Raw genomic sequence first — 12,801 nt, forward strand, 5'->3', positions numbered from 1 at the left:
CGTGGGAAATTAAAGTACTTCCCATCTGCGCCCGCAACTCGAATACAAGATTTTAATTGCCGCTTGCCGAGATGTGCGGCGCTTCTGGTTCCCAGGAGTGTGGGCGTTGCGGTGCATCCCACCGTTTTGCTTCTTTCAATCCTGCTCCTGTTCCAGCTCCTGCTCCTACTCCTGTTCCTGCTGCAATGCGCAGCAGTGCAACCAACTGTTGGGCTAGAATCCTGTCCGGCCACCACCACCACCTACAACTATTTATGTGGATGGTTGAGTGGTTGAGTGGAGGGCAACCGGACTCCAAAGGGAATGACCCGGCTGAATGGCCGCTGATTGCACGAAGGTGGCCTGCAAATGACTTTCTGATATGGCCAGCAAAATATTGACTGCGTTCAGCTTACACAATCTCACGGCTCTTTCAAAATTCTTTGGGGAATCCGTAAATTATTTTCGCACTGAACGAAATAGACTTGATATTGACCAACAAAAAAAAGGGTATTTCAAAGAGAATCACTGAGCTGCAACTGGATTTTAATGGTCTATTGTACGAGCACCACTGCGGATGAGTAATATTTTTAAACCGTACTTGAAAAATCACTCATCCGCTACGTCGATGCTTTGCTTTATTATAGTTTAAAATTTTTGTGTTGTTGTTTTATGGACGAGTTATTTATTTTGATGGTCATAGAAAGGTATTTTTTTTTAGAAATTATAGTGTCGTATATTTTATGATTTTCTAATATAACTTTTAATCCATGTTATCCTTTTTTAGTTTATTTTGTACGTCACCAAAGCTATGTTTTATGCACAATATTATTTAGCAAAATATAGTCTGCAAATATCGCACCTCTAAAACCGCCTTTTGTATATATTTAATTTGAAACTAAAATAATTTTAAAAGTGCCAAACAATTCCCTGGCCAGCCATAAAATAAAACAACTAGTTGGCGAGGCTTGAAAAAATATACAACCGAAATTCGATTGCTATCGAATCTTTTGTGTCGGCTGCCGGACAAAAATGTAAAAGCAAAAACAAGAAATTTATATAAAAAACATTTGTATCTTGACACTTTGGACGACCAAAGCCCGTAAATTTGTGCAACAAATAAGTGAATTTCAGACAGCATCAAGATAGAGCTTAAAATATTTGTCATAGTCGCACATGGAAATCTAGGCACGGCAAACTTTTCACTATGCTCGCTAGTTCCCAAACTACGCGTCGCGATTCCTGTTATTTATTTTTTATATACATACTCGTATACATATTTTTTTCCTTTGTCTTCCAGGGACATGGCACCTGGGGCGATGTTCCATTTGGGGACTCAGAGGAAAAAACACAGTTGGAGATGTCTTTAACAGATTTTTGAGTCAACGTTTTTTCTGTTGCGATTTGTTGTGCGTTGTTGTGTTTGTGTTCTTTTCTTTTATTGTTTTCAATTTTGTTGTTGTTGTTGTTGTTGTTGTTACTGTTGTTGTAGTACAGTGCTTCCCATTGCAACTGGCCTCCCCCCTCATTTACATTTGTTTCATCCTATTATCCTGGTTAACCGGCCCCATCTCAGCACTCCAATGCCCCACCGTCGTGCCATTTGTCAAGTTCTGCTCCCAACTTTAGCCCGCGGCTTTTTTGTAATTACACAGCTCGTGGTGAGGGGTAGCAACAGAATGGCGGAGAGGGTAGGTAGTGGGGATTTGGTCGGGTAAATGAAAGCGGCTTAAAAAAGCAGAGCGTTGGGGTTTTGTGGCGCTCGTTAAAATTTGTTGCTCTCATTTCGATTGTTGCTGTGGTGGCTGCTGTAGCTGCTGTTGTTTCTGGGCTCTGGGATTGTTGTTTTCGCCGCTGTTGCCGATTTTAGTGCGATTCCATTGGCCCTCCCCCTACCCCTCGTAGGCATAAAAGTTGGGCCCGGATTGAAGGTATTACGCTTAAATATGCGAACCGGATTGAAAAGCTCGCATGAAGTTGTCCAACCATGATTCATGATCCCCTCTTCTGGATGGCCACTTTAATGCTCATTCAATTTTCCAGATCCCAACAATTAAGAGTTTTTAATCATCGACTAGAGTCCACAACAGAGCAGAGGCCCAAAAGTGCCCAGCTGGTTGGCTGGTTGGCTGGTTGGTTGGATGATGGCCTTTGTATGGCTCCATTATGCGGTTGATTTACTACCCAAACAGCTGTGAAATATCATGGCCCTACAGGATGCCTCTTGACCGATGCCAAACGGAATGGAAACGGGTCAAAGAGATTCGCCCATATGTATAGAGTCTCTCTTTAAAGTTATCAGAAGTTTGGTCACTAGGGGATTGTGTTTTTAATAGGAAGTTGAAAAGTTAGGAATAGTTTTTAGGACAGCTTTTTGGTGCGTTTACTGTACTGTATACTAGTTGATAGTTCATATCTCTTGTCATATTTCTGTAAACACCTCCTAATAACCCTTTTCATGAATACCCAACTATATAAAGACCACTAAGACCCCGTGTAATGACTGTATTTATTATCCATTTACTGTACCGAGTTAATGCCCTGATCCCTGGCTTATCTTTGCTTGAACGCAGCAGCAGCAGCAGCTTGTTTACACCCATATTTATCAATCCTGTCCGCAATAAGACTTCGACAGAGCCACGAAATGCCCCGTTCTACGATAAAAGTTTTGAGCAACTCGGCTAGATAAATCAACTGGCATTAGGGGCCAGCAGCAGGGGCAGGGGTCTGGCGATGCTGCTGCGGCAAGATAAATAAATTAACTCGTTCAAGTTGGCTGACAGATGGACTTAGTGCCATCATGATGGGGAGGACAGAGACCTCCCTCTCCTTGCCTTTCAAACAAACAAGTCGTTAAAAACGCGTGAATCCTGGCTAATTTATGGCTAATTAAGTTGACGCAACTTTTATGCAGGACAAGAAGATGGGGAATTCCCCGTCATAAGCAACATATGCCACGTGCTTTCAAAGCAGTTATATATTTCGTTTGTGTTTGAAAAACGGTTTGGGGGCTATGTATATGCCCATTATATGGTCATACACTTAGCGAAACAAAGAGCACGTCTAGAACTTGACCTGCTCGGTGAATACCTCGTTAATTAAGTAGCCTGTTATGAGCAGCTTACCATCGTAATACATTTTTATGATCGCAAATGGAATTATAACTGCTGGGCATGTGACTACACAATGCTCTGCCTCCCTTTCAGTTTCATCCTTGTACTCATTTCGTTAGCAAGAAGCTGAAATGCACTGAGGGAAATGGCAGGGCTAAATATATTAGGAAAACTATTCAAAAATACCAATTTTAATAGCTTATTATAGCTTGTTATAACCAAGAAACGTTGTTATATAAGGACAGCAATTTAAAGAAAACTCGAACTTTGAGTTGCTAACATTTTTTCACACTGCATTTACACACAATGCCCTTACTGGGGCATAGGTTATGGTCGGATGGGTCAGTGGGACGCCCCGTAGACAGACTCCAGAGTGCGGGTAGATTGTTGAGGAGCCTCCTCCACAACATACACAGCTTCCAGGGGCTGAAACGAAACAGAACCATACGTATCCCTACCATGTCCCTACCCTGTCGGGGTAATTTCGTAGACAAACATCATTGGCATTTCTGTTTGAAGGCTCTGAGTGCCAATTAACTGAACGTGGCTGCCCCACCTGAACCGGACGGATGGGTGAATGGATAAGAGTACTCGTCCCCCGAGGGTACAGTAACCAATACATATATACTAGATATCGATCAGATCTACTATACGCATACTGTCAATGGGTGCTTATCTAATTACTGACTCAAAAGTGTGAACAATCCTGCCACCCTGCCATCAAATCAACTTATGTTAGTACTTATCTTTTTCATTAACGAATTGAATTCAATTTCATAATAATACTTTATTAATTATACCAAAATAATTAAGATATTATCTATAAACAAACATCTTTACTTTGCAGTCATGTTTTTTCCTGGTTTCCTTCGGTTAGCCGTCGGCGGTGACTTGGCAAACTTGGTCATCAACACGTAGTCTCATTTGGGATGCTTTAACCACACACACAACTCATCAAGAGCCCCAGCAGAGTTGGCTGGCCACGTGCCGAAACGCCTTCCTGCCACTCCTCTAGGAAAGGGATTCCAACGGGCGGTACTGGAGCTGAGCTTTTAAATTAAATCACAAAATGAGGATAGAGACCGACTAAGGCAACCGAGTCCGCCGCTAAACCAAATAAATAAACCCTTTGGCCGCAGTCCTTGGTGTCCTTGCTCCTTAAAGGCGCATCCTCCTTGGCAGAGATAACAGTAAAGACAGGAAGTCAACTTGCCAGTGGCCCAAGGGAAGGGGTTGGAATGTACAGTGGGTAAAGTGGGAAATTTAGTGGAGAAAAAGGAAATATCAACTTCATTCTTAAATATTTTTTTTATAATTTTTTAAACTTCTTTATGCTTAGATTAAATTATGACCAAAGATTTTAAGAATCAGTTATTAAAAAATCAGTAAGTCCCCCATTTCATCCACTGTAAAAATGGAGAAAGCGAAGAAGATGACTTCTCGTTGAGCCTGGCAATTCGGTCGCCAAAAGGACACACGGAGACCAAAAAGGATAATGGCATAAAATCCAACAAAATGAAAAGAAAGCGGCAAATCATGTTAAGAGATTTAAATTGGATTAGTTGACATGTGTGTGAGTGGGTGTCTATCTATCCTTGGCGGTGCCAACTGGCGGTGGCCGTGAAGCCCGACTGGCTGTGGAATATCCCAGCATTTCCGCCACTCGCTCATCTTGACATCAATTTTGTCACTTGATTTCCCTTTCTTTTTTTGCTTCTCCTCCTTTTGCATTTTTTTTTTTGCCATGCCCGGCCTGAGCTTTTATTTATTTTGTATGCTTGACACAATTCCTGGCTCGAGTGTCTCTCCGGTCCTCGATGCCATTCACTCGCCCAGAATCTGCTCTTTCGCAGTCCCCAATGAAGGTTCCGCCCAGGTTCTGCATTTGACAAGTATCCAAGCCTCCTCCCAATCCGTGCGGATGCTACCTTCCGTTCATCGTCCATCCACTGTCGTAGGAAAAGGAGGGACGACCAGTTTGACACCCGGAGACTTGGCGTCAGGTTGAGCCACCGCTGTGGCATGAAGTAAAAATAAGTGTCAAGCTTTGAGAAAAGCTTTGAATGTTAGAATGATTTATTATACATTCTAATTCTAAAAAAGATACATTTAAAAGCCAAAAATCTATCACCAAATTTAAAATTTAACACACCTTTTTATGGCAATATTAATTTATTTTTTGACTTGAGAGCAACAGGCTGAAGAATATACAGTATAATATTTTGAATTTATTTTACAAATATTTTTATATCATTCATTCGTGGTTTCCTTCTTTTTGCGATACTTAACTTGGGACGTGAAGATGTCATAGCCCAAGCTGATGCTGTTATCATAGAAAACCCGATACTGAGGTTTAATCAGAAGGAAATTGATGAACTGCGCCAATGGCCACACTGTCCATTCGGCAACGTAAAGGACTAGGGCCTTCTCCTTGATCTCCTGCTTAAGTTCCTCCCACGAATTATCCTCCAAAATAGCCATGGTAATAAAGAACACTGCAATGTAGAAGGGCGAGCAGATGAACTGGTCCAGTAAGATCTTCACTACAACCATTTTATAGGTACGATGGGGATACAAATAGTCCAGATACTGGTACCAATAGTGACACACCACGCCCACTGTGAGACCGGAAATGCCCATCCGGATAGTACGTATCCGATTCCATCCCTGAATCTCTCCTATGTACCGCTCATAGCTCTGCTCCATGGTATCACCCACCATGCTCAGGCCCACAGAGATGCCAATGTTGGTATACAGAAGATATTTTGGACTGAATGCCACCTGGTTAAATCGGTCCAGGGCCTGCAAAACCCGCTTCCATGACACTCGTCGGGCCATCTATTTGCCACAGTTGTTGTCCAGTCCATTCCAATTAATCCTAATGACACATGGCTCGAAGCTAACTTATGCTGAGTTTATGTTTTAACATATAGAGATTGATTTAATGATTCCAATTTAATAACTTGTTTCCTAACAAACGATTTTCAAGCGATTGTCACGCCATGCTGGCAACTTTTCCCAGCCAAACTCCAAATTCCAATCAAAATTTTAATCAAAATGCCGCAGGAATGCTTCTATACATATTTGTTAAAGATAAAGGCACGACCACAGCTAGAAATTATTCTATCAAAACAGAAAGGATTCGAGGGTGTTTGGCATTTAACTGGAAAACAAAGCACAAACAGGCAATGAAATCAATTTGCCGCCAACAACACGAAATGAGTTTTCCGAGGATTTGTTGAGGTAGCCTTAGAAGGCTCCAACTTATAGCTAACGCCTTGGGCGCAGGGCTCCGTCCGCCGTTGAAAGGATCAAAAAGGGTTTTTGGCCAACTAAAGGAGGAGAAAAAAAAACCGCTTTGCTCGGCATTCAAATGAGACTTTCCCCTCGCTCGATAATCCCCAGCCCACATGTTGCTCCTCTCCGTATACGAGGTGTGTTCAAAAAGTAAGGTGACTTTTCAAATTTCTCGGGCAACATATTTTCGATTATCGTTTTTTTTGTTTTGTTATATTGGTACACTCTTCCCTAACATCTGTACCAAGTTTCAATGGAACCTCCTCTTTTGTTTGGTTGTGAGAGGCGTAAAGTTACAAGTTGTTTTGCGAGCTCGGCGATTTTTTGCTTTTTTCGGTCTTGGCTCGTCTGGGCTCTTCCATTGGGACGATTGGGCTTTGGTTTCGATATCATAACCATATACCCATGATTCGTCACCAGTTATGACCCTTTTGAGTAAATCTGGGTCGTCGTTGACGTCATTCAACAGCTCTTGAGCGATGCTCATGCGACGGTTCTTTTGGTCAAAATTCAGCAATTTCGGAACAAACTTCGCTGACACACGACTCATACCCAAAACGTTTGAAAAATTTCATGGCACGAGCCAAGCGATATACCGACATCTTCAGCAACTTCTCTGATAGTGATTCGACGATTTTCCAAAACAATTTTCGTCACTGCTTGAACGTTTTCATCAGTTGTTGACGTGCTTGGGCGTCCAGAGCGAGGCTGGTCATTGGCATCTTCCCGGCCATCTTGGAAGAGTTTGTACCACTTGTACACATTTTTTTTACTCAGAACAGTTTCACCGTATGCCACTGTCAACATTTCAAGTGTTTCAGAGCACTTAATTTTATTTTTTACACAAAATTTGATGCAAATCCTTTGATCCATATTTTTCGATAGCAAAAAATCGCCGAGCTCGCAAAACAACTTGTAACTTTACGCCTCTCACAACCAAACAAAAGAGGAGGTTCCATTGAAACTTGGTACAGATGTTAGGGAAGAGTGTACCAATATAACAAAACAAAAAAAACGATAATCGAAAATATGTTGCCCGCGAAATTTGAAAAGTCACCTTACTTTTTGAACACACCTCGTACCTCATCCCCTCTCCGTATACCTCATCCCCTCTGTATTTTAGGGGCTCTGACGCCCCTGGCAGGGCATTTTTTTCTTTTTTTTTTTTGGGTGTCCCGGGTGTCGGGGAGTTAATTCTGCCAAATCATTCGCACGCGATTCCCAACCGCAAACCCCGAACGGAACCCCTTTTTGCACCCCTTGGGGAAATCATATGTGCGGTGGGTGATGGCACCCTCCCCGCCGCCGCAGCAGTGAATTGAAAAATATTTACGGCCTTCTACAGTCTACGCTAAAATCCAATTTTATTTTTATATTTCGTCGAAATCCGCCATAAAACCGGGTTGCCACCAACGCCCCTTCCCTGATTCTCGCCTGCCGGTTGTTCCGGTCGCCGATTCAAAAGCGCCAACCGTAAATTCAGCTTTGCCAGGACTGGTTGGATTTCCCTCCCCCCATATCATTCTGATTCTGACAGAATCGGAGGTTGGGCTGCTGGCATTTGTTTCATTAGCACCGCGACACATAGATGTATTTACTCTTTTCCCAATTCGCTGCATTATTTGCTGGCTTTAAATATGGAAAATGTCGAAAGAACAATAAGGCAGCGAATCAAAAATAATAAAAGTGAATTTTAAGTCAACAAAAATAAAAAAAAGAAGCGTTTGACGTAATTAAAACGGTATGTGTACATTTTCATGAAAATAATTGAAAAAGATAAAATGGAATCAGAAAACAATACAAAAATTTGGGAGTATAAAAGTTTATTGGGTGGAAAAATGTGTTGGAAAATAATGGAAGTCCGAACTAAGCACAATTATTTTTTAATGTATTAAGTTAATGTATTTATATAAATTATTTAATTTTGAGGTGCGATAAAATCTGATTTTCTTCTAAACGTATACAGCAATCATTTTTAGATAAAGTTTTCACTTTAAAACTCAGATATTTGCAGATATTCTCGACACGTCCCTTTTATTGCACCTTTCAACCAAGACTAAAACCAATCGATATCATCCTTAACAAGCAATGATCTTATCTTGGCTTAACCTTAAGTTCATCTGTTATCGGAATTATATCGATAATTAAGGTGACCATGTAGTCAGCCTACTACAGTTTATGTATTAAAATAAAAATCATATTTATTTTAACCCATTTTAAGAATCCATTTTTACAGATTGCTTTTTGATAGAAGGCTCTTAACCCACTAAACAAACTGTACTCTTATTATCCCCAAATTTTTGTACACACAACAGGCCCAGAAATTTGTTACTTTTAAAAAAAAAAAAGGGTCGACAACAATAAATGCTGATTCGGTTAGTTCCAGCACAGGACCTGCGTCACAAAAGCCTTCCAGGTCTAATTCTTTGTGCAAATGAAATGTGCTTACAGCACTCGGCTATTTACATACTGGCACTTCCATCCGCAGCCCTTTTTTCGGGAGCACCGGAGAGATATGGAGATACTATATTGTGTCGCCTGTCCCGAGGTCCATGGGCACATGAGTACGTCTAGCTGGATGGTCGCCAGGTTTGTGGAGCGTGGCGGTAAAATGCCCAAAAAAGGAACAAAAAGAAAGAAAAGTGAAAGCGGCCATGCCGGGCAAATGCATTTTCATAGTTTTTCCCACTTTGTTATGCTGATTTTTCACATTTTCGTTTCCTTTCATTTTTCCTGCCAGGCAGCCAGCCAGCCACCCAACCAGCCAGCCTTGTTCGTTCCGCTCTCAATTCTTTTTTTTTCATTTCGCTGGCACGGGATGATGTTGCCGGATTTTAGGGTTATACTGTCGGGTTGTGGGGTTCCCGAGCATGTGTGCATTTTAATTGAATTTTTCATTTCGCTCAATAAAAGCAAAAGCCAAACATGTGAGCTGAGCAGCGAGCCGCAAAAAGTGTCATAATCCTTCTCCATGTCCTTGGACCCATTAAATTCAAAGGGAGTTTTCGCAAGTCCAGTGATTTGGTTGATTTACTCAACTGCTCAGCCACATTTAGCTTAATATACATATATATGCTATATTGCAAATCACTCTCTAATTGATTTAAAATCGATTTTGAATGGCGTTTTAGTTCATGTTTGGATGGCCGTTCGGCTTCATTTTCCACTGGCTGGCGCCCACTTCAATTTATGCAAATTAAATCGAAATGTGATTTTAATGGTATTTCAGCACGGCCAGGCCCAAATGATGATGAGCGTGTTTGCAAATAAATGGAAGTCAAAAAGTTTAGTCAGCTCAGCTTTCTCTCTCTCTCTCTCTGTGCAGAAATCCGTGCAACGGGGCACGGAATCCACTCCGTGGAATCACAAGGAAGCCAACTATAACCGCATGTTCCGTTCCGGAAAACTAACTTATTCAATTAGTGGATGGGAAACTTTGAATGTTTACGTTACACTTAGAACAATAGAGGGGAGTTTCAATGGCAGACCTTCAAAGTTGTGATTTTTTAAAATATTTTAAAAACTAGCAATGAGCTAAGTTTAAGTTGAGATTCAGAAATGTAATCAATTTTTTAGACCTATAGAGGCATTTCATGACTATTACTGAGTTACCAAACAAAGATTTTTTAATAAAGATTTTCCTTTTTTAATTAAGAGTTTAAAGAGCACATTTTTTGTGGGAATCTCGAAACATTTCCACATTTTTTCCATTCCCAACTATAAACCGATTCGGGAAAATAAAGTATTAAAGCCAATTAACGAACTTCTTTTATATGAAACCAATAAATCACATATTTAAATGTAAAATTCCGAATTTTGTTCTTTTTAAGAGAAACATGAAAAACATGAGCATTTTTTATACGAATTCTTGACAAGAACAGGATAAAAATCGGATTGATTAAGGCCGAAAAAAACAAGTTAATACTGCCGCTGCAGATTGGCTTAAATAGCCAACGGGCATTGTTTAAACGGAATATTTAATCCATTAACAAACTATCTCTTACCAGGATTAAAACTACTATATCAGTATTTTTAAATATTTCCTTTTTTTTGACAGACAGAAGCAAACGGAATTTCATATGTATCACAGCGAATGTCAAAGGTCAATTGACTTGACTCGTGCAATCAACCAGCTGTGGGTAAAGGAACTCCCGGCATATTTGAATTGCACCGCCGAGGAAAATAAGTCAGCTCACCGTTAACGTAAACGAGCAAATAGCCAAACAGTCAACATGGCGGCACCGCCACCAGCCATCCGCCTTCCGCCACCCGCCAGTCGTGCCAATTTCGTTAAAGCAAACGAAAACAAACAACACGGCTCCACCCCAAAAACCCCCAATTGCAAACCAAATAGAGCCACACCGAAGCCATCACCCCAGTTTGCAGAGCCTGTCTGGACGATGCACAAAAACAAAAGAGCAACAAGGTGGAGGTCGGGCAGGGGATGACAGGTGTCCTGGTTCAGGAAGAAGATGCACTGTTAAAAAATATTTAACAAATATTATCAGAAAGTGATTTACCTAATTAAGATAAGAGTTTTAAAAACCGTTAAAGAGTTTTTAAGCATAGAAAATGTTTTCCAACATTAAGATAATATTAAAAATGTCTTATTCTTAGCCCTTATTTCTCTCAGTGTTGGTACCTTATTATCATGGGTAGAGCACAGCTGTTTATGAGGCGCAAAAATGTCATACATCATGCGACACGCGATGTCAGGTTGAGAGGACATGAGAACCAGGACCCTGGCAGCCTGTTCCACGTCGTAGTTGGAGTCGGAGTCGGTCCGTCCGTCCGTCCGTTCATGATGCGGAACGAGATGAAATTGGCTTGGGTCGCAAAACGTAGCAAAACGGCAGGCATGCAGAAAACAACGTCGCGGATTTGTAACTGAGAAGGATCCACTAACGGCAGAAACGAAAAATGAGTGCTGTAAGGGATGGGATTCCACGGCAGACAGACTGCATCATCGCCCGCATCATCATCATCATCATCGCCATCGCCACCTTCTGCAGTACTTCGCCATTATTATCAGCGGCATCGAGAGAAGGAGGAGCAGGAGATGTTAAGTCCTGGCTGCTGACTCCTTGCTTGGATAGGCATTCACGCCCAGCTAAGTGGCACACGAAGCGTTAAACTATTAAGCACATGTTGCCACTCGGCGGGTGATTCATGAACGGGTGTGCCGGAGGATCTGCGTCACGCACAGGAAGTGCTCTCACCGCCATTGTTACGCGGACCAAGATAAATCATGCACATAAGTCCTGGGCTATGTCGCCGTGCCGTGAGATTACTACATAAATTCTGCTTGCCATCGCATTTAAAAATTTCATTTTGTCACTGCTTCTCCACGGCGCCTGTCCAACTGACGAATTATTGGGACGCAATTTCGTTTTGCAGGTGGCAACGCTGCCAACGGTTCTCATGAGAGATAACAAAAATATTTTATTCTTAGGAATATATGACATGGGCAAAAGTATAATGTTCATAGTCATTGGATTTCAAAGTACAAAAAAGTATGTTTAAATTAAATCCTGCTTAAAAGCAGGCTATGGCTGTCAGGAACTCCATTTGAAATCAGAAAGGAAAATTCATTTCACATGAAGTTTTCATTCGCAAACACTCACATTAGCCCTTTGAAAGGAGTGTAACTGCTGGTAAACTAAAGTGCTTAAAGCCAGAAAAATAACAGACAAATTAGAAACATACACACACACACACACAACCCATCTAACTGAATAACTTTTCAAAGGCACTGTAAGGGATATCATGAAGCTGCGGGAGGCGGGGCACTCTAATTAGAATAATTTTGCGCTGCGTTGCGCTTGACGTCGCTGTAGAGGTGGCGCCATCTGGCGGACAACAGCATGAGAAAGAGGATGCCTGCAGGACTTACCTATACACACACATACACATGCAAGCCTAGCACTAAAGCAAACAAAGCACTGAGAGAAAATTGTATGATACTTAGGAATATATTTTGATATAAAGATTTTTAATATAATTCTTGAGATTTTTCATTAACATTAAAGTTTCTGATATGGGTTGAAATTATTTCTCTCAGTACAGTGAAAGCTCATGGACCTGGCCTGCATTGAGTGTACGACGGGGAAATGTCAGGACGAAAGGTCAATGAACCCAGGTGCCCACGAGAGAGAGCCTGCGGGATGATACAACATAATCATGATAAAAGCATCACACATACGCACTGTGGAAGCCGCAGGAGTCGGCGATGTCAACGGGGAGCGCCTTAAATTACAGAATTTAATTAATTTCGCCGAGATTTTTCATCGCCGCCGCGCACTTGACTTTGTACATTTGACTCATCTCCATTGCTCTTTCGGCTGCCACTAATTTCCCCATCATCTGCGGTTGAGTCGTTTTCATGGGGATCAGCCAGGACTTGAGTTCGCCA

At 41.5% G+C, this 12,801-nt stretch overlaps 2 protein-coding genes across 2 annotated transcripts in view; both read right to left on the reverse strand.

Annotated features, from left to right (window-relative positions):
* The window catches only part of LOC108114377 (putative dipeptidase NECHADRAFT_87110), an 89,526-nt gene that overhangs the window by 14,217 nt on the left and 62,508 nt on the right, over positions 1–12,801 (reverse strand). The window lies entirely within an intron of this gene.
* On the reverse strand, positions 5,301–5,956 carry LOC108114382 (mpv17-like protein 2). Its single transcript, XM_017225340.1, has one exon. It carries the CDS (start codon positions 5,928–5,930, stop codon positions 5,343–5,345), a length of 588 nt encoding a protein of 195 aa, XP_017080829.1. The 5' UTR covers positions 5,931–5,956; the 3' UTR covers positions 5,301–5,342.

The sequence above is a fragment of the Drosophila eugracilis genome, unplaced genomic scaffold (genome assembly GCF_018153835.1).
Source record: "Drosophila eugracilis isolate 14026-0451.02 unplaced genomic scaffold, ASM1815383v1 contig_2154, whole genome shotgun sequence".
Classification (NCBI taxonomy): domain Eukaryota; kingdom Metazoa; phylum Arthropoda; class Insecta; order Diptera; family Drosophilidae; genus Drosophila; species Drosophila eugracilis.

Coding starts and splice junctions, on each gene's coding strand:
- LOC108114382 (XM_017225340.1), bottom strand. CDS start 5,930: ATGGCCCGACGAGTGTCATGGAAGCGGGTTTTGCAGGCCCTGGACCGA.